The following is a 21,634-nucleotide window of genomic DNA, read 5'->3' on the forward strand; positions in this document are numbered from 1 at the left end:
CTCACTGCATTGTTTCTCTCTCCTGATCCTACAGGCAGCCCAGGAGATGCTGGGGAAGTCAGCCCCCAGCGTGAGCTCTCCCTGGATCGCACAGGGGTTTGGGAGAAAGAGCTTGGTGCAGGACGCAGAGACGGCCTGGCACTGTGTTGACCTGCTCTTGACTGACTTGTATTTCCACACCCCATAACAACAGAGACCAATACCCAACCCAGCCCCTTCCTATCTCCTATTTTGGCTGCAGATGCCAAAAGCTGAGAAGGAGACCCCAAAGAAGGTTTGTAGAGATGTTGCAACCTCCAAGCCCCACATCGACTCAAATACTGCCTGAGCTGGGGAGGATTTGCACCTTTCGGCTCTGTGCCTCAGTTTCCCCATCCCCACGCAATGACCGCTGCCTCCCCTCTGGCAGAGTGATGGGGGCTACTCCCTCCCTGGCAGGGCTCAAAAGAGGACACCCGAACACCCCCGGGAGGGAGCCAGACCCTGCGGGGGGGCTGCCGTGCCCCGTGGCCAGCCCTGGGCCGTGCTCCCTGGCCCGGGGTGAGCTCTGGCAGCCAGCACAGGTCCTCTCCAGCAGCTGCCGTGACAGACAGCTCCTGAACCAGCCCCCCTCTGCAGTGCTGCTCTAAAATAAAAATACCTCCCGCCTGCTCCGCTCCACTCCTGGCCAAAACTTCCTCCAGGGGCAAGGTGGGGGACGGCAGCCCCAAAATACACACGGCCGCCCCCCCCTCCCCCTCCCCAAGACGGGCTGAGAGATGCTGTAGGACAAGTCAGCGGCCCCCCAAATCCTCCACTGCTTCCCCCTTTCCCCCCTCGGCCGCCCCCCCGTCGCGGTGCCGGATCCTCGCACCTTCGCCCGCCTCCACCCGCGGCCCCGGGGCTCAAGGTCAGTAGCGGGGAGCGGTGCGGGGCTTGGGGGGAGCCACGCCGGGGGTGGTGACACGCTGCTCCCTCAGCTCCGGGGCTTTTTGTCACCTCTGCCTGCCCCCACCGCCCGGCCGGGGGTCCGGGGCGGCGGAGGACTGCGGAGGGGATGAGGATGCTGAGGGGGGGGGAGCTTTGCTGGTGACCCCCCCCTGCACCTGACTCAGCAGCCCGGGAGGGATCAGGAGTTAAAATCGTCCGAGGGAGTCCACCACCAGCACCCCTCGCCCACCGCGGGGTCTCCAGCGGCAACCGGGGGCCGTTAACCGCTTCCCCCCCCCCAGGCTCATTTGCGGGGTGATCCCCCCAAAAAAAAAAAAAAAAAAAAAAAATTGAAAAGCTTGGGAAGGAGAAAAAAAAAAGCTCTCGAAAGTTACCTCCGCGAGTGCCCTCCCGCCGCAGGGGACCGCAGGGCGGTGGCACCGCGCCCGCCCGCGCCCGCACGGGGGACCGGTCGTGGGGTGACACCCCCCCCCCCCCCAGCACCCCCCGGGGCCCGGGAGAGGGCGATTCCCGCCGGGAAAAGCCTTTCTTCCGAGCTGGGAAAGATGGGGTCACCCCGCATCGCTGGTAGCAACCTGCTCCCCCCGCCAGCTCTTAAAAAACCCAGTGAGAAAAATAAAAAAAATAAAAATAAAAAATAATTTCAGGAAGCATCCGCCGCAAAAGCTTTGCGATGCAGATGCTATGCTAAAGCGGAGGGTGACCGGGTCGCCTTTTACTGCTGCCGAAAACCAGAGTTTCGCTCCTTATTCCCTGCCAAAGCGCCCCGCGCCGTCGAAGGGGTCTCGCCCCCGCCGCTCCGGGACCCCCACCCGCGGGGATGCTGGCGAGGGGGTGCAGTGCCGGAGGAGGGTGCCCGCCGCACACCGCCTGCTCCAGCCCCGAATCGCGTTTTTAGCAGCTGCCGGACACGCAGCCGGGAGACTGCAGAGCTGGGGTCGGGCTGAAAGGCAGGTCGCGCCGCGGTTAATTAGCCATAGCAGGAGTAATTAGCTGAGGGGTAACGGCGGGGCGGGGCCTCGGCATCCCCTGACGCTGGGCAGAGCAGGCGGGGGGCTCAACCCTGTTTGAGGGGTCCCGAGGCTGGTGGTTGGGAGCAGTTTGGGACCACGGGGCTTTAGCCCTCCCCCCCCCCGAGAGCTCGAGATTGGACAAAACCCCGGCAGAAGGTGAGCAGCAATGCAGGGCAGAGGAGTAAGGCATCCCACCCCATCCCATCCCCATCCCATCCCAATTCCACCCCATCCCATCCCATCCCATCCCAATTCCATCCCATCCCATCCCATCCCATCCCCATCCCCATCCCCATCCCATCCCCATCCCCATCCCATCCCATCCCCATCCCCATCCCCATCCCCATCCCATCCCATCCCATCTCCATCCCATCCCATCCCATCCCATCTCCATCCCATCTCCATCCCATCCAATCCATCCCCATCTCCATCCCATCCCATCCCATCCCATCCCATCTCCATCCCATCCAATCCATCCCCATCCCATCCCATCCCCTCAGGCACAGGCATCTTTGTGCTCTATCCTGGATCCCCTCCAAGGATCCAGTGAGGAATTTGGGGGTGGGGGATGGGGGGTACTATCAGAAACACGCTGGAGGAACCCCATCCTGGGCAGCTGGTGCCCCAGAGCATCTCTGAATGTTGGGGTGGACACACCTTGCTGGGAAGAGCCCTTTATCAGCACCACCCGGCCCAACTGCTCCCAGATCCTGGATGGATCCTGGATGGATTTTGCGGCAAGGCTCAGCAGCAGCCTCCTTCCCCGCATGTGAGTTGTGTCCCCGGGTTCAGCCCCAGGTGTCACCGTCTCCTCCTTCTCTACCAGCCTTCAAGGAAGTCCACAAAGCAGAGGTGCTGAGCACCAGCAACAATTTAGGATGTTTGAGGGGTACGAGGGAAGGTGAGCTCTCCCCCCTGGTTTTCTTCCCTCTCCTCCTTCCCTTTCCCAGGTCTGGACTCCCCACACTGCCTGGGGTGGTAACCTACTGCCATGGGGGTTAAAACGATGCTCCCCAGCTACGAACTGGGATTTTACGCTCTTGCCGTGACATGCGCTGTGGTGTACAGTGGCAGCGGGATCTTTGAAGCGTCTAGAGGTAACGCTCCCCACCGCATCCCCCTGGAGGGGGCCCTGGGAGGGAGGATGGATGTAAGGTGTCTGCTTTTAGAGCTGTCAATACCAGCAGCAGATCTCTGTTTTTTTTTTTTGTTTGGGTTTTTTTTTTTTTTTTTTTAGAGAACAGCTTGGGAATCCTTTGCAAAGGTTCAAAAAAATTTTTGCCTTTTTTTGCTTGGTTGCCCCCTTGACCCTATTTCCATGGCTCAGAGCAAGAGGCTGTGGCACATCACAGCTCTCCAGCCAGTGCCCCCAACAGACAACCACCCTGCCTACACAGGGCTAGTTCTCAAATTTTTTTTGTCTGGAAGCCCAGAAAACCTGGAAATTTCATGGGATAAGCTGGGGGTCCCTGAGGTGTGCACTGCAAAAAGGCTTTGCTGGGAATTCTTGCAGAAACAGTTGAGCTTCCTGACGCCTATGGCTGACCATGGGAATTAGGGACTTTTGGGATGGGGTGTTTGAGCCCTGATGGCTCGTCATCGTGGTGAGAAAGGCTCCTTGCCTTGCCAAAACCTGGGCCCCATTTCCCAGAGCTGTTTCTCTCCCCGTAACTCTGGTTCTTTTGCAGACAGCATGAACAGAAAGGCCTTTCGGGATGGCATAAAGCCAGGCTGGCACTACTTTGGCAGGAAGATGGTAAGTGAAGGAAGGACTCAATCTGTTGTGGCTACTGTGACCCGGCTGGTGCTGACCGCTGGAGAAGCTGTTCTTTCTGCTGCTGACACACTTTTTCAAAGTCCACATGACTTGTATTTTTCTCCCTAAGGATCTAGTCAGAAAAATATCAGCCCTGCAGCACCATGGATGCTCTGCTTTGTGTGCACCGAGACGAGCAATCACTGCCCAGTTTTGCTGGGGTTTTATGACCATGCTAAAGTGCTTGGGAGCCCTTGGGTGGAAAATGGGAATAAAAGGCTTTGAAGTTATTTGAAAGGCTTTGAAAGGTTTCCCCTCCAGATGGGTGTTGGGGCAGGGGCTGGGGGCAGGAAGACACCTGGTTCTGCTCCCACAGGACATGGCTGATTTCGAGTGGGTGATGTGGTTCACCTCGTTCAGGAACGTCATCATCTTCGCTCTCTCAGGACATGTCATATTCGGCAAGATCTGCTCCATGACGGTGCCACAGGTGAGACAGGGATGTGGTGGGACAGATTTGAAAGCACCAGGGTGACCTGGGATCTGTGGAGAGGGCTTGAGGGATGTTCTAGGATGGGGGGGATGTTCTAGGATAGAGGGAGCAGGGTTGTGGCTTTTACCAAGCTGACGACGAGTCGAGGCTGTTGTCTTCTTGCAGCATCGTGCTGTGGTGTACATGCTGTACGGGATCTCGGCTGTGCTGGGCAGCATGGGACTCGTCTACCTGATGATCATTCTCTCCCACTGCCTTGTCCTCTACTCCGTTGCGCTGGCCAAGCAGAAGTGGCTCTGCTATGTGGCCGGACTCTGCTGTCTTGCCTCCTTCAAGGTGGAACCATTCATCTCATGGCAAGTAGGTGCTGTCTCGGGCCATGTCTGCCTCATTTCCAGCCCACTTGCACCTGTGTCCTGGGTTTGCCCTCCAAGGAGGGCTCCTGAGGCACCTCCAAACCCTGGGCACTTCTCCTGGCTATGTCAGAGCTCCCACAGGGTTTGAGAGGGAGTTGGCTGTTGTGTCACTCAGTTTGGGAACAATCCCATGGGGGCTATGTTGTATTTTGGTGGCTTCGGGCTGGGCCAGAGCTCAGGACACCTGAGTGCTCCTTGTTGCTCAGGCAACAGTTTGTCAGCCAGGCAAGGTGTGTTCCTGCCCTGTGCCTCAGTTTCCTGATCTGTAACACAGTGCTGGCATAGGTTCAGCAATGCCCGTGCCTTTCTCTTAGGTCTCTGACCAGTTAAGACTTTCTGACACTGGTGGGTAGAGAAAATGCCAGGAAGGACCTTATGAGCTATTCAGTCCCTCTGAAGGACAGTGCTCTCTCTCTCTGCCTGCTGCTTACCTCCTGGAATGTGTTCCCTCCATCTCTATCAGGCTTGTGCTGGCTTTTCTTCACTCCCTGGGGAGAGTTATATCCCTGTGACAGGGTGACATTCCTACCCCAGACCAAAGCCTGCATGGCCCACAGCTGCTTGGTAAAGACGTGGCCAAGAGCAACTATCACTTCCCGGCTCCTCCAGATGCAGAAGCCAGCTGGGAAATCAAGCCCCAGTTTTCTTTTTCCAACAGCAAGGCTCATTAACTCCAGGGACAATTGGTGTCAGAGCATATTTAGAGGCCTTGCCAGCTGTCCCCAGAGTGATGTCCTCCACAAAGCGAGGGAGCATAGAAGTGATGCCACGTTCCTGGTGGTAACTCTTCGTTTCTCATCCAGAGAGGGTTTGTAACAGGAGCTTTTGATCTTCAAGATGTCCTCTTCTGTGGAGGAAGCGGCTTCACTATCATGCGCTGCATGAGCTTTGCCCTTGAGAGCTCCAAGAGGAAAGAGGGCATCTACTCCATCTTCGACCTCCTCAAGTACAACTTCTACCTTCCATTCTTCTTCTTTGGGCCTGTCATGACGTTTGACCAGTTCCACACCCAGGTGAGTGCTCCTGAAGCTGGGTGGGAGGAGGACCGCTCCCTGCATTTATTTATTTGGGTTTAATGCCTACAAAACCCCACTTTTGGCCATTTCCAGTGATCAGTTCAGAAGGGAAGACATTGTTGTGGTGAAAGCATCATGCTGGGATGAAGCGGGCAGGATTCAGCTCATGTCCTTGCTCACTGGGCACCTGTGCTGCTCAGTGCCTCCATTTCCATGTGCTGTCACGCCAGCAGCTCCATGCTGCCCCACTGTGTGGTGCTGGGAGGCCACAGTGAGAGCCAGACATGTGGTGCCCATTTGTGGTGGCTGTGATGGCAAGGGAAGTCTCACATTTCCATCTAGCTCATTCACCTAAGGAGCATGAATTTCTGGGGCTGGTCTGTGTATCTTCAGTTATTTCTCTAGAAATAAGTAAGGTTGGGTGTAAGGCTGTGTTTCAGCAGCCAGGGGCTTCCTCTGTTCTCCATGAAATACCCTGGTGCCCCAAGTCTTTGCTTGTATCACACACAACCAAGGGAGTTTTTTGAAGAGCAGTATCCAAACAGCACTGGAATACATCAGCAGAAGCCTGTGCTGGGACCAGCCTCAACCTCTGTGACTATTTCACAGCCAGAGATCAAGCAAAACAGCAGCAGCAGTGCTCTCTCCCTCCTCAAACTTCCCATCTCAACCTCCTTTTACACCAATGATCGACCTTGGTCATCAAAGCAAGCTGGTACTGTGTGCTAAGGGAAGGACCTCTTGCTCGGTCACCAATGGGGCTGGGAAGGATTGCCACAACCCCGCTGCTTTTGAAAAACAGCTTTTTTTTAGACCCCAGTTGATATCTGGGTGCAACAGCATTTTGGAAAAACATTTGTGAATTCAGAAGAAAAAACAGCCCAGGGCAGGGGACAGCAGCCAGAGTCTCCCTGATGAGGAGGAGACCAAAGACCTATGCAGCCCAGCACCTTCTCTCCAACATTGGACTGGTACTGGTTGCCTAAGGAAGGGTCTGCACTGGTCTTTTTCCATCCAGTGAGCAGGATTAGCCCTGATTCAAGTCCTGCTCCTCACTGGTTTGTTCACCTGGGGAGTCAACAACCTCGTGCTGCATATTGGATCTTGCTGGATCCATTTAAAAGGACTTTTAGAGCATTTGACCCCGAAGACCGTAAGGCCAGCTCTGGTGTCCCCCATAAGGGATGCTTGTGGTGCCCTGAGTCTACCAGCAGCCCGTTCTCAGCAGATAAGCACCAGGGATGGCCAGGCCACTGGTGGGCTCTCTTCCCCCTAGGCTGCTGGAAGGAAAGTTTCATCCTAAAGCTTCATCTTTCCAGTCGTGTCTTATCTGTCAGGCTGAAGTCCAGGCCAGCCTGGCTCCAGCAGCCCCCCTGTCCAAGCCCCTCCAGAAGTGGTACAGTACCCTGGGGCGCCCTCCTCACCCCATGTTCCTCTTCCTTCCCCAGTTTCCATCAATCTGTCCTATGACATGTGCAGCCCTGGTTTCTCCTAACACTGCAGCCAGGTATCTGCAAATCAGGGCATTAAACTCCTCACGTCTCGAAGACCTGAGCTCCCACCACTACCACAAGGCTTGATCTGGATGGGGTTTTATTTCCTGCTCCTTTGCACAGTCCCAAACCAGGATGTCCAGAGCCCTTAATGAGCAATTGTCCCCTCCGCTGCTTAAAATGCTCACCCCAAAGACACAAAAGTCCCCTACCCCTTTCCCATGCCCCAGCCAGGGGTCCTGTCTTGGCCTGGCCACCACTGCCATCTCCTGGCTAGATGTCCCCCTGCACTGCTGGAGCTGCAGCTAGTTGGAGTGGTGAATTCCTAATTGCCCAACAGCAATTATGGGGACAGGCAAATTATTCCCTTCCCCAGGGTGGGGCGTATGGCTCAGTTAGGGAACAGATCTGTCTCTTTGGCTCCTACTGCTGTTACATCCTGGTGAAGCCCTTGCACCCCCATGTGTGATGGGAACTCATCTGTCCGGGGCTTGGCCAGCCCCATTTGAGCTGAAAAGCATCTTTCTCACTAAAACAAAGGGAACAAATTCACTTCTGTAGGGCTGAAGTGTGGGGGACACAGCCCTGAACCCAAGGGGATGGTGACAGAGTGCTGCCACCACACGCAGACATGAGGACGAGAGGAAAAGTCCTCACGTTGAACCAGGGGAGGTTTAGATTGGATATTAAGAAAAATTTCTTCACCAAAAGGGTTGTTAAGTATTGGAACAGGCAGACCAGAGAAGTGGTTGAGGCACCATCTCTGGAGGTATTTTTAAAAAAACCATGTAGATGTGGCGCTTTGGAATATGGTTTAGTGATAGACTTGGCAGTGTTGGGTTAATGGTTGAACTCAATGATCTTAAAGGTCTTTTCCAACCTAAATGACTTTATGATTCTATGAAGAGGGGGGCTCTGTGTCCTCCCACACATCTCCATGCCAGAGCTTCTTCTCCCTCAGCTTCTCCTCCAGCTCAGGGTCAGTAGTCTCTTTGTATCCTTAAAGCACTTGGCATATAACAGACACGAAAAAAACCTGGTAAAGGCTTTAATTCTCGGGAATCATTTGGATTTTACAGCAGCCTGCAGATTACGTTGGGAGAGCTCCCACCCCTCGCAGGGAATAAAGGGGAAGTAATAAAAATAAGAGGATTTTGTATACAGCAGCAATTTTTACGGTGATGCAGGGAAGCATCAGTCTGCCCAGTGTAATCCTGAAAGCTTGCTCTCATTATTTTTATATTACAACGGCCAGAGACCTGACAGCTCCTGGAGGCAAAGCCCAGCCCCTGTTTGTAAAGACACAGCAGAGACAAAATCCCCATCGATCAGATCCCAACCGATTCAGGATGACCCCTCAGGCAGCTTTCCCTCTCATTTACAGAATGTGTCTGCAACAGAAGCTCCAGAGACCACCAGTCATCTTCCTCCTCTTCCCAAATTACCCTGGCCAAAAATATGCATCTGGCCCTGGCAGAGCTGTCAGGTGGGATTCCAGCCCTGCTCCCAACCTCTCCTGGGCATGCAGATGTCCTTCCCTACAGGCTGTGGCATCCTGTAGATGTGATGGCATTTGCTCCCGCTTAATGACCTGTGCAAGGGGCCGCCCTTAAGCAAAGCTGACTTTCTGAACATGTCCCCACAGAAAGAGCATCAAACCCAGCTCCCTGGTTGGTATGGATTTCATCCCACGTAGGGTCCCTGAGGTACAGCCAGACCTGTCACTGCTGTGTCATACCATGTGCCTGCTCTGCCGGACACCCCAGTGATGGGAACAGCCTTTGCCAGGAGGGTGATCCAGGAGGTACATTGCTGCCCTGCTAAGCACTGAGCGGGGGTGCTGGAGGGATGCTGTGAGTGGGGCATGTCCTGCTCCTTGTGGATGTGTTCACCTGAGCTAGTCCCTTGGGTCTTCCTTAATCGATGGAGATTTGGACCAGGTAGCCCACGGTGTGATTTCTAAAGAAGAGCATTGAGTCCCCATTTGAACCTTGCCCGCTTCTCTGGATGGAGGAACATGCTGCCCATCATGTCTCTCAGCACAGCCCTTTCCTGGTTTGCCATCCTGGCAGGTGAGCACCCGAGAGCTAAAACGCAAAGACGACGAGATGAGGAATATCCGGGTCCATGCCCTCCTTCATGTTGGGGCCATCATTGCTGTGGACATCTTTTTCCACTTCTTCTACATCCTCACCCTCCCTTCCGACCTGAAGTTCATCAGCCGCCTCTCGGACTGGTCCTTGGGTGAGTGGCTGTGCTTGGACACATTCACACCTTCACCGTGGCGAGTGATTCAGATCTCCATCCACCCCTGTTGAGAGACTTTGGCAATGCCTATGTTGGACAGGTTTTAGTAAAGCCCTTCTTCTTCCCACTGACAATGCACAGATCTGGGGCCAGGCAGCCCTGGAATGCAGATGGTGTTGGTCTGACATTCTCACAGGGTCCCACTGTAAATTGTTTAGCTCAGGGTTGAAGAGGTTGAGCACCAAGCCATCCCCATTGCCTATGTCTGGACTGGAAGGGAGCTCAGCACCTCCAAAATATCAGCCCCATGCTGTTGCAAGAGACACATCTGGTATCTCAGATGCCTTCGCAGGTGGCCACCCACTATGAGTGTTTGTGGGCCATTGAAATGGCCCCAGGGCATAGGCTGTATGGAGAGGAGGGACCTCAGGGGAGTTGTAGCCATTGTCATCAGCTGCCTAATGGAGGCTTGTAGAGAAGGCGAACTCTTCTTGGAGGCTGGCAGGGAAGAAGCACGACACAGCAAACAAGGTGCAGCAAAGTCTGATTGCATGTAAGGAACTATTTTTGTAAAGTGGTCAAGCATTGGAGCAGAGGCCCAGAGAGGTTACAGATTCTCCAAAAACAGACATATTCAATGCTTAAATGGTCAATGTCAGGATCAAGCTGATCTCCATTTAAAGTTGGCTATTGTCTGAGAAGGGCTGGACTAGGGACCTCCAGAAGCCAGACTCCCAGGATGAGTAATGGTAGCAGCACCGATATTCAACTGGATAGAGGGTTTCAGCTGGCCAAATACATGTCTGATGGCAGCATCTGAGGTGCCGTAGGGTATCTGACATCCACACGGGCAGAAGGTAAACAGGGGTTGGAGGAGCCCCATGTCTCTCCAGAGTGGCAGCTGGAGGCCAGGAGCAAATGCTAATGGAGCTAGAGTGGCACGAGCATTGATTTAGAGTGTCCCGGGTGGGCTGACCAAGCACGTGTGATACTCCAGAGGGAGCCGAGCTCCTCTGCAAGGCTCTGCTGACTTGTTGACCAGATCTGCTTGGTCCATAGTGTGAGCTCATGCACCGCTCACATGAGGCACTGGGTGGCCCTTAATCTGTGAGCTGAATCCCACCAAGATGGGGGCATTTTAGCTTCTGCTTGCATAGGAATTTGAAATCTTCAGTGTTTGTTCCTGCAGGGTTTGTCTTCAGGTGTCAGACACCTCTCCAAGACAGAGGTTCTGGCCCTGGCTCTGCTGTAGCATCAACATTACATCTATAGCCACAAGGAGCTGAGGTGGGGGGCGTTTTGATGCAGATGTCAGTAAAACCTCAGAGGTCAGAGTTGAGAACTGTGATGAGTTCATCATAGGTTAACAAGCCTTAGAGGGAAGGAGTGATTTTGCGCTGGAAGAAATGAGATCTGTATTACTTTCTTGGATTACCAAGACCAATAAAGAGTTTACTCCCAAACACCCCAAGAAGATATTGTCCTTTGGTTCAAGCTTCCTAGAAAGCTACTTAGTTTTACAAGCTTTGCTGCTCCAAGACAGCATTAGACTGTCCTCTTGATGTTTGTTGCAATAGCCTACATGCTCTCATGGGACAGGATATCCCCCAGAGTCCTGAAGGCGGTATGTTTCATGTTTCTCTTCACCCATTTGACTCTCATTTTTGCTCCAGCTGGCTTGGCCTACTCCAATTTGGTGTACGACTGGGTGAAAGCTGCTGTTATGTTTGGGGTTATCAACACCATTGCCAGACTGGACCACTTGGACCCACCCCAGCCTCCAAAATGCATCACAATGCTCTACGTCTTTGCAGAAACGTGAGTACCCCACACGCATCAACAAAGAGAGACCTGAATGAAACATGCATGGGGGGAGGATATCTGGGCTGTGCTTCTGAGCAACTGGCCTATGAGTTGGAGACTGCCTGTACTGAACAGTCTATACTGAGCCTATAGTCTAGACCTGGCTGTAGCCCAGGGAAATATTCTTGGGCAGGAAGCAATAGATAAGGAGAGAGGTTACAACCACATCAATGATGGGACCCATTCCAGGAGGGAGCATGGAGAACTGCTGAGAACAAGGTTCAAGATGTACCTCACCAGGGGACTTGGTGCCTTCTCTGGCTGTCTGCTGTGTGGAAGGGTGTCATTACACTCCGTGTTTTAACATGCTTTTTATCATTTCCATTCTAGGCATTTTGACAGAGGGATTAATGACTGGCTATGCAAGTAAGTGTCTGATCAACCATCTCTAGTCAGGTTCAGGGTCTTCTCTTTCATCACATAAAGACACATGAAATGCTGTTTATCCCAAAGCTGAGCTGTCCTCTCTTCTGGGTGAATCCCACTATAGCATGAAGTCTGTTTATCCCTAAGACCATTGAATTAATCACTACAAAGACCAACAGCTCCCCCCCTCCCCTCCCCCTGCCCCGAGTTGGGAAAAAGAGAGGCCTGTCCCAGAAATCCCTTTAAGTCTGGTGGGTTTAGCATTCCCTTGAGGGAGGAAGAGCCATGTTCATATTACACCGGGAGGCAAGGGGAATTGAGCCCAGGTCTCCCATATCCTGGGTAACAAGGGTGACCTGAACTCCATCTACATCTCCTTCAGCTCTGTTCAGCCATGAGTACCCACCAGCAAACATGTATGGAAGGTGGTGGCTGCTCTGTGGTGAAATGCTGTGCACCAGCAAGTCTGAGATAGCCTGCAGCTCCACAGATCCCCAAGTTTTATCAACCCTTTACTTTCAAGGCGGGGGGGGAAGGGTGATATTTCGTCCTTAAGGAGCTATGGGTTTGTGAAGAACACAAGCCACGAGCAGCTGGACTGCAGCAAACATCAGTTTATTGCTAGAACATGTAATCCAAAACATCCTTCCTTTCTCAGTGGGGTGCTCTAGATGGACCTGCCTGTGAGGAGCTTGTGGTGGGTGGGCATGGAATAAGGGACTTCAGAGGGGTGTCCTTGACCACTTTTCTTGGCTGTTAGGTATGTGTACGATCACATTGGAGAGAACCATGACAACATTATGAAGGAGCTCGTGGCCACCATCGCCACCTTTGCTGTCACCACACTGTGGCTGGGGCCCTGTGAGATTGTTTACATCTGGTCTCTCTTCAACTGCTTTGGCCTCAACTTTGAGCTCTGGGTGCAGAAGTTCTTCCAGCAGGAGCCCTTTGCCAAACTGGAGGTGAGGAGCTGGGCTGCAGGTGGATGGGGGAAGGTCAGTGGATCTGGGAGCAAACTCTGGTGCTGGGAAATGCCCATGACTGTAGGGAGCCCAAACTTGTTTATGCAAGTCAGATCCATTTTCAGCTGAGGCTGAAAAGCAACATCCCTGATGATGCTATGCATCTCCACGTCCAGGCCTCCTGCATGGAGACCTGAAGCTCTCTCCTGTGGCCTTCAGCATCCTTGCGATCAGCTAGTTAGCTGTGCAAGGGCAGCACAGTCCTGGTGCTCCGTGTCCCTTCATTTTATGCACTATGTCACCCACCCAGAGCAAATTCCCACCTTCCCCTATCATGCTTCATGGGAAATTTAGGTTCCTTTCAGCGGAAAAACAGAGGTCCAAGAGAACCAGGAATGCAGCCCCAGTGACACGTCGAAGTACCACAGTTGGACACAAAATCTGAGGTCTGTCCGTGGAGAAATGTTTATATATTTCCATATGGAAATAATTTGTTCTTCTTGTTCTGCAAAACTTCTTGGCACTCTTGAGTGTTTTTGATCTGATTTCTGATAAAAGCAAATGTTTAGATACTAGAATGAATTATTTTCCAACCACTCCAAAGCTTAGTGCTATCTCTCTTTGGGACCAAGGTGCCTCGGGGTTGGAAGAAAAATTTTGGAAACTCATCCTGGAAACAATTCTGTCGCTTATTTGTTTTGCACAACCTAAAGTCGGGAGGTCCTAAACCAGTTCAGTAAAGACCCCGTTTTGAATAAAAACTTTGCAGAGCAATCTTCCCATTTGCTCTCCTCGTTGAACTTCTAATCAGATTATAGCACTCACAGGCAGTGAAATTGCCTTCCCTGCAGCACCACAATTCTCAGCACTAAGTGGCCTGGGGATTCATCATGCTCTTTGAAGATTGCTATAAACCACTTCCCTGCTCCACTTGCAGCAGCTGCTCCTGAGGATTATGTGCCAGTGACAATTTCACTCTGCTGCTGTGACCAGTTTTCAGCTCTTTTTTTTTTTTTTTAATTCCTAAGAAACAATTTCCACCAGGAGCTGGGAGTGATTTGCACATAGGGCTAATAATAATTCTGATATACAGCAGTGTTCATCTGCTTTGAGGAATGGCTTACCCAAGGCAACAGATGAAGAAAGCAGTACTCAGCCATTACAATAAGCATGAAACCCTGTATAACATCTTGCCCCTGCCCATGGGACCTTGAAACACCAGAGTCTCAAATCCATCTAAGTCCAGCAGCAGAGCGGACATTTTACTTTGTCCTTATGTTTCTTCAAGCCAGGATACTAAAGGCTGCTCTAATTTTTGCCCACCGCTCTGGGATCCCAGCTGGAGTTGGACTAGTGCATCCCCTTTCTTTACAGTCCCATTTTTCCTCACACTCTGCTTCTTTTCCCTCCACAGGCCAAAATGTCAGCGGCCATGTCTCGGAGGATTAGGGCAGTTTTTGGGGCAGCGAATTTCTGGGCCATTGTCCTCTACAACATCCTAGCCCTCAACAGCCTAGAGTTTGCACTGCTGGTGACCAAGAGACTCCTCCTGATGGGTAAGAGGCCACCACCCCTCCCCATCGAGGGACCCTTGTCTTGTTGGGGGAACACTGGTAGGGGAACTGAGGACTGGGACTTCTGAGTCCTCTTGCGTCCAAAGTGGCCTGGCTTGTTATGTGGCTGCTCCCAACATGCTTAATTTTTGTTCAAAAGGTGCAGGCAGTGGTTTCTTGGCTCCCACCCTTCTTGTGTGAGCTCTCTGGGGCATGAGCTGCCTCTCAGGTGTGCATGTACAGCTCCTAGCACAGCCTGACGCTGTGATTTAGACTTGTTACAGCAACAAAAAGGGTCACATTCACCCCACCAAGGTGGGCTGAGTCCCTGGCTGTGAAACGGTCCCCTCGATGGAGAAATGGATTTATTTGTCCTACCTCGTCTCCTTTTGCTTTAGCAGTTACTCCTGCATCAACCTGAAGGTGACAGGTACAAATCCTTGTGCCACAGTCTTATCTGTACATTTCTAATCAGTGTATGGTGGCACTATTTTGAAGTCTTCTTGAGCAGCCCAGGGTATAAATAGCCACCAGGAACCCGCGTCATGCAGCCCTCTCTGGGATGGGGCTGGCATTGAAACATAATGTGACGCTCTGGGCTCAGTGTGCCAGAAGTGCCTGCCTGCTGAGCTAGCTGGCTTTTGTGGGTTGCATTGCTCATTTTGGAGGTCCTGTTTTAGCAGGTACAAAGCCTGTGTCTCCCCTCTGCTGTGGATACCAGACTCATGATTACAAACGTCATCAGACCCTTCCTAAGTGAAAGGAGAGCTCCCAGCTCTCAGTCACTTACCTAGGTGACAAAAACATGTGTTTCTCTGGGTGCACACTGTGTCCTCACTAGGTATGGGACAAGGCTGGGGTTGATCTCTAGCATCAGGAGGGCACAAAGCTTCCAGAAGGTCACAGTGCTGAACAACAATGGATATGGGCAGGTTGAATGGGCAGAAAGTCAACCATCAAGTCTGAACTTGGGGAGCAAAAGGAGTTTTGGGGGTAAAAGAGTGCTCAAAGCCACTCCAGCATGTTCCCACACTAGCTGCAGTCCATGATGCCCCGGTGGGCTCAGGCACAGCACCATCTATAATCAGATCCTGGGGATATCTCTCTTCTCTCAGTGAAGCTGTAGGGCCGGGTCCACAATGGAAAATGTCATTGTCCATCATGTACTTGTGGGACCTCCCAAACCCACCTGAGAGGCAGCAGTGTTGGCCTCATTAGGCAAGCAGCCACACCAAGATGACCACGTCTCCCTCCATCTTCTAGGTTTCCCTGTCAGCACCTTCTCCATCTGGTTCATCACGTACTGCGGAGTGCAGCTGATCAAAGAGCGTGAGCGCATCCTGGCCATCGAGGAGGAGAAGTGTGCCAAAGCAAAGGTGGAGTAGAGGGAGGCATCGTCAGGCTTGTCCCAAAGCCTCATTTCCCTTCCAGCCACTGCTGCCAGGCCAGCCACTGGCCAGGGCAATCCAAGCACTCCTGACAATCGGACTGGTGTAGCTCACCCATGTAGAAGTCACCTGAAAAGCACAGGTCACTCTTGCTGCAGAAAAGATCTTTCTGTAAGACACAGCGGGCATTTTGCAGACTTCCCATGCATGTCAGACTGCTGAGGTAGTCTCCCAGAACATTTCTTCAGTGCCAGAAAGAGACAGCCCCGTAATTTTTCTGACCCTTTGCCACTGTGCAGGCCTAGAGATTTTACCTGCTCCTTCCCATAACATTTGGTCCACCAGCACTCATCTCTCCTGCAGGACCTGTAGCCATGTCTGCCAGAGGAGACTCCAAGTCCCACGGCTGGAGGTTTTAGGGTGGGCCAGAGGCTTAGCTGGTGCTGAGCCTGGTCAGAGCACACCATCTCCAGGTCACTTCCAGCCTGTGTTTCTTTCACTACAAGAAATGGTCAGCATCCACGCTCAAGTGTTTGGCACCTATGGTTGTGCAGTAAGGACTGTGAGATGTCTCAGCACAGTCTATACATAACAAGAGGCTATATAGGACTGTCTTTATAGCAAAGAGAAGGAGGACCAGGGATGGCACACTGAAGAGTAATTATCTCCCCACCGACAATGATGCGGAGTGATAGCTGTTACGAGATTAAACTCTCTGCAAAACAGGTCCCTTCAGTGCTCAATGTCTTGAAAAAAATGATTTAGTGCCAACATCGGGCATAGTTAATGAGAGTGCGAGAGCTTGCTTGCTTCACAGCCATTGCTCGTTGTGTACAGGTCTGGAGGGCAGGCGTGCTGGAGAAACACAATGCGTGGTTCACAACTGCTTGGTCCCCAGGGCCCAACTCAGACCCAAAGGGCCCTCCACTGCTGGGTCTGAGACCTGCGTGGCCACCATGACCACCCCGTTGTGATATGTGTCCTGGCACTCAAACCAAATCCCGCTCACGTGTTTTGCACACCATGGTCAGAGATTTCAGGTCACTTTCCTTCCCATGGCTGAGGAACAGAAGATGCTGTAGCCGACATCTCCAGCCAGCCATCCCTTTACTCAGCTGATTTTGGTGCACACAGCCTAAGCCCATGACTGCATGGCTGAATGAGCACACACACATATATACAACCAAAGGAGAAAGACCCTGAATGAAGGGCAGTGACTGGGGGCTGGGTGGTGGAGGAAAAGCCCATGATAGCCTCCTTGGAGAAGTAGACTTTGGGACACTGCGTAGGGAGTGCATTGAATAAATGTACACGTGTGAAACATGGTGCCTTGGGGAAAAGGTGGGTTAATAACTGAAAAATAGCTCTGGCTCTCTTGCACTTTAGAGTAACTTTCAGTGGCCTTATATCCGAGTTATGTCAATATTTGGTGTGGGCAGAATCCAGACCACTTTGCAATGTGGGTTGAGACGCTTGGTGCTGGTGTATTCTGGCTTCCCTGTGGATGAAACAGGATTGGTTCCTAGCCAGCTTTCAGCTCTGCCAAAGTAATTTGTGAAGTCCCTGATAAATGTAATAACTTATGTAGTAAATAAATGTTGGACATCTATGGTGCCTGTCGCTCATCACTGTTATGCTGCTGTAATGCAGAGGACACCCTGAGCAATGCCCTGCCATCAGAGCTGAGAGGCACAAGGATCTGTTCTTACAGGTTCTTACTTCCAACCCCTAACAGTGACACAAGACATTGTTGAGTTTAACAAAAACCCACCTTAGTGGCTTCACCAGACTGGAGGTTTGGAGGTTTGGCTGCAGCTCAATTCACATTCACCTTTATTTTGACTCCACCTTTGTACTGGTGAAATATCATGAGCCTACTGCCACCAAACTGTCATCCATGTAGTTTTTGAGTTAAAAGCCGTGTTGGTTTTATTTCTGGGAGCCTGACCAAAATGTTGGAAGGGCTGGTACTGTGCCTTGGTGGTATCTCTAGTCATATGCCCAAAACCTCTTCAGCTGCCAGGCACATCCCTTTTTAACACAGGTCTGCTGCTGGACCTTTGGGAGATGTTTCTTAGGGTCTCTGTTATTTCAGATTTACTCTCTACCACCAAACCAGCTATGACGTGATGTGCTTCCTTGCAGGGTAAAACTCAACTCTTCTCCTCCATACAGCTGTCCTCACACAGGTGAGGCCACCCTGAGCTGCCGAGATCAAGGGCTCTGTCTGCAGGTGGCTCAGCTCAGATCCCCGGCTGTCCAGGAGGACAGAGTCACCCACCTCCCAGTGTCAAAGTGGGTGGTGACTCACGTGGCAAAGCCCAGTGACTCTGCGCTGCCCTCCTGATTTGGATATTCCGGGAGAGAAAATAACCCATTCACTAAGGATCTAAATTTACCCAGCAGCTGCATCTGATGGAGCTGCCAGAAGGAGCTAATCTTAGACACCGAGTGATTTGTTAGACACAGTTCATGGGAGAACTTGGTCTTTTCCCCTGCCTTTTCCTGAAGTTATCCCCTCAGCTCTTGTTGCTGTTACAAGCCCAGGAGGTCTAGTGGGTTAGGAGGACCCAAGTGGTGCTACCTCAACCAGCTCAGCCTTGCGCAGGAGATCCTCAGCCTCAGTGTATGCCTCTGGAGAATGGGATTTATTAACTGCTCATCCCTCTCCTGGAAAAGAATATCTTGTCTGATCTGACTATTGCCTGCCCTTTAGCAAATTTCATCTAAGAAGCCAAGAAAAGCAATTCTTTATTGCAACTACAAATCCCAATCGATAGCCCTACACTGGACACATTCAGCCTGACATGTTGATAATTCTTGCATTCACCTTTCTTATTCTGAAATTTTTATGGGAGGGAGTGATTCTGCTACATTGCATCCCCTTAGGATGCTTCCTATGTATCCTCACCATGGGAGTCATGTCATGGTGGGACTATTTCCCACTTAGTGACAGATGTAATAACTGACTGACTTAGTCCACTGGTCACTGGAAATCACTAGTGGTAGTCCTGTTAGATCTGGGGCCGGTGAGCTGAGGGCCATCTGAAAACAGCCCACCTCCATTCAGGGCTGTGTTGTCTATTATACAATACTCAGAACTCTGGCGGAGAGTACCCTGGGGAGACTCTGTTCATCCGTTCATGTGTGCGTAGAGATGGCCAAATGTTAACTACTATGATCACTGATCACCCTTATCCCATCCACACGTACCATCTCACCTGCTTTTAGATCCCTCTGGGCTTAGCTGGTACTTGCCTGGAGACCATCTTACACAGTGGGCCCGGCAAACGGAAGACGGATGGGACAAGTCTACTGTGATCAAAGCATCTACAACAGGTAATGGTTGCAGAGGGCTCAGAATTAATGGCTGCCTCAAATTCCACTGCTATCATCAGAGAAAAGTCTCCCATAGCAATCAGATGTGCCCTTGGCTCTCCAGAGCAGCAAGGTTCAGTCCCCAGAAAATCCTATTGACTTACCTGTGTATAGATTATAAAATGGTAATGACCAACCAGTGTGAACAAATTAAAACCAGAAATGAGGAACAAGTAAACACACACAAGGGAAAAGAAATACTGTGCTTGAGATCCAGACTGGAAACATGTAACCTGAAATGTAAGAAGGAAAATAATCTGAACACTAAATAGTTGTGGGTGACAGAATCGGAAGCCTGTGGATCTGAGCTACATAAAACACTGCTAGCTTTTCAAGCTCAGACCCAGGAGGGTTCAGGAGAAGTGCAGGGTGTCTCTGAGAGCACCCCTGGGTCTCCCCGTTAGCACCGTGTGAGTCTCTCCACGGTGCAGAGCTGCTCACAGGGCTGGGGTCCACCAGATCAACCCTCTGTCCCACTGGGCTCTGGTGGAAACTTGTTTAGGGATGAGCCACCCTTATCTGAGCTGAATACACCTGTGCTCAGGAGCCAGGGAGGTTTACAGACCATTTGAGGTCAAGGTTAACACATTGAGCACAGCCTGCATGGCCAGCCTGGGCCATACATGCGATCTACGCCCGATATGATGACAGGGCTTGGGATGGATGCTGCTGTATTGAACTGACAGCAAAAAATGGGGGAAACGTAAGGCAGGGGATGACATGTGTGACTTGCCACAAGTCATTATGAGGATGGCATCCCAGCACCGCTGGCATTAGGAGGCCCTGGGACCAGTTATGGGTGTCTAGTCTGAATTCATGATTTAAACTGTGTGTAGAATGAATGAGGACAGGTGGACATCACCAGAGTCCTCTCATCTCAGGCAAGTATCTAACTTGGGTGCAGTGAGCCAGCTCCCAGAGATTTCTGCCTCTCCCCATGCTTGTAGGGAGCCTAAACAACACAGTGCACCGAGGAGACACTGCTCTTGAAAAAACAGGGCTGCTTCCCCAGAGTGGGTTTGGAACCAGCACAGTGCTCTTTCCCTGGGTGGACCACAAACTTGGGAGAAGCCACAGACCTCCTCTCTCCTCTGAGAAGGGATGGGCTGTAGCTGTATTTAGCAGCAGCACCTCATGACACGAGGAATATGGAAACAAACTTCAGATGGCAGCACACGCCGAGCAGCACAGGGAAAAGGAAAACAAGCCAGGGCTCAAAGAAGATTAAAGGCAGAATGGGAAAAATCCCAGCTGGTAGCACGACAACACAGGATTAAACTTGGGAAAGTGCAGAGCTAATGCAAGGGGAGGGGAGAGGGGATGATGGGGTTGTCCAGCCCCAGATGTCTGGGAGCAGAGAAACATTTCTGAAGATTGACCCAGTTCAAAGATCAGAGCTTGTTGTCTGATCCCCTCACAGATGAGCAGCACAGCAGAAGCGCTTATGATGTGAGCTCTGAAAACAACTTGTGATTATTTTCCTGCTATACTGGTACCTCGAAGATACTGCTGGAACCTCACCACTACAAAAGGGCTTCATATCAGTATAGCTCCTTCCCTTTTCCCACTTATGTAGATAACCACTGTGGCACAAAGCACTTTTATAAACACATCCATGAGTGGGTAAGGGGTTACGTGGCTTTAAATACACCAAGAAGAGTGGCTAATATCTTTCCATAGACTTAATTAAATCTGTGCCATCACTGAGTGTCATCCAGCCCAGAGGGTCCATAGTAACGGACATAAAACAGATTCACGTGTAAGCTTTACTATAGGTGAAAATAATTGTAACTACTCTGCTCACACACGTCTGTCAAACCCAATTTGCTTCCTCATGAGCTCCATGGGAAGCACTGGACCTGGACCAGCCATTTGAGCACCCGTGGAGCTTCCTAGACATCCATGGGCATGCAAGCAGGGCGCAAGACCTACTGGAGACCTCAGCCCTTCTGAAGTACCAACTCAAGGCCAGGCAGATGGTCCTGCTGTGGCTCTAGACTTCAACATGGGAATGTTAGCAGGTCACCCTCAACTTACAAGAAGATACCTGTGTTTAGATGTCTTAATCTGTGAGTTGAAGCTCACAATTGACCTCTCTGTAATTCTGTTCTGCCCCAGACCCTCTGTCACCAAGATGTGGAAAAGATGGATTTACTAATGATGAGGTGTTCAGAGACCGTTGCATTTGGGCCCATGCACTTATTGCAGGCAAGGCAGAGCCATCCCTGTCCCAGACTTCTCAAGTCTCTTCCTTACTTTTAAAGTAACTTCCAGCATAGGTCTCGTATCCCACGCAGGGGTATAAATAAATAGCTCTATCTTCATTTTCCACCCCCTTCCAGACCTCTGAAAAATTACTCCAGAGGAGAACAAAGGACAAATCTGTGCAGAAAAACAGCCCTGGGAGCAAGCTGACCAGGATGCCACAAAGCCCACATAAGGCATCTTACTGCATCTTTTCAGCTTTGACTTCATGATATATTTTTAGCACAGCACAAAGTTTAGCAGTTTTAGAGCAGTCTGTTTAGCAGTGTCAGGAGAAGGCTCCAGCCTTGCCATTCATGAGCCAGAAGGCAGATTGGGATGTTTGATTCATCTGGAGGCTGTTTCCCAAGCACGGTGACTGAGCTGATGGGTCGCATGTGTCTCCCATCATGGGATGGCAGCAAAAGTTCCTGTTCCCCCTGTGGTGACTCATGGACTGAGAGACCCTTCTTGAATCATCGAGGCTGGAATTACAGCTGTTCCCCCATCCCCCTA

General features: G+C 51.5%; 1 protein-coding gene across 1 annotated transcript; it reads left to right on the forward strand.

Moving 5' to 3' along the window:
* The first annotated feature begins 673 nt into the window (after window positions 1-673).
* On the forward strand, window positions 674-17,099 carry HHATL (hedgehog acyltransferase like). The gene is made up of 12 exons (XM_074898222.1): window positions 674-889; window positions 2,894-3,040; window positions 3,632-3,699; window positions 4,076-4,189; window positions 4,358-4,552; window positions 5,412-5,621; window positions 9,190-9,361; window positions 11,038-11,182; window positions 11,558-11,593; window positions 12,354-12,555; window positions 13,970-14,111; window positions 15,372-17,099. Exons 2-12 carry the CDS (start codon window positions 2,935-2,937, stop codon window positions 15,491-15,493), a joined length of 1,512 nt encoding a protein of 503 aa, XP_074754323.1. The 5' UTR covers window positions 674-889; window positions 2,894-2,934; the 3' UTR covers window positions 15,494-17,099.
* The last annotated feature ends 4,535 nt before the right edge of the window (window positions 17,100-21,634 follow it).

Source organism: Athene noctua, chromosome 2, assembly GCF_965140245.1.
Source record: "Athene noctua chromosome 2, bAthNoc1.hap1.1, whole genome shotgun sequence".
NCBI lineage: Eukaryota > Metazoa > Chordata > Aves > Strigiformes > Strigidae > Athene > Athene noctua.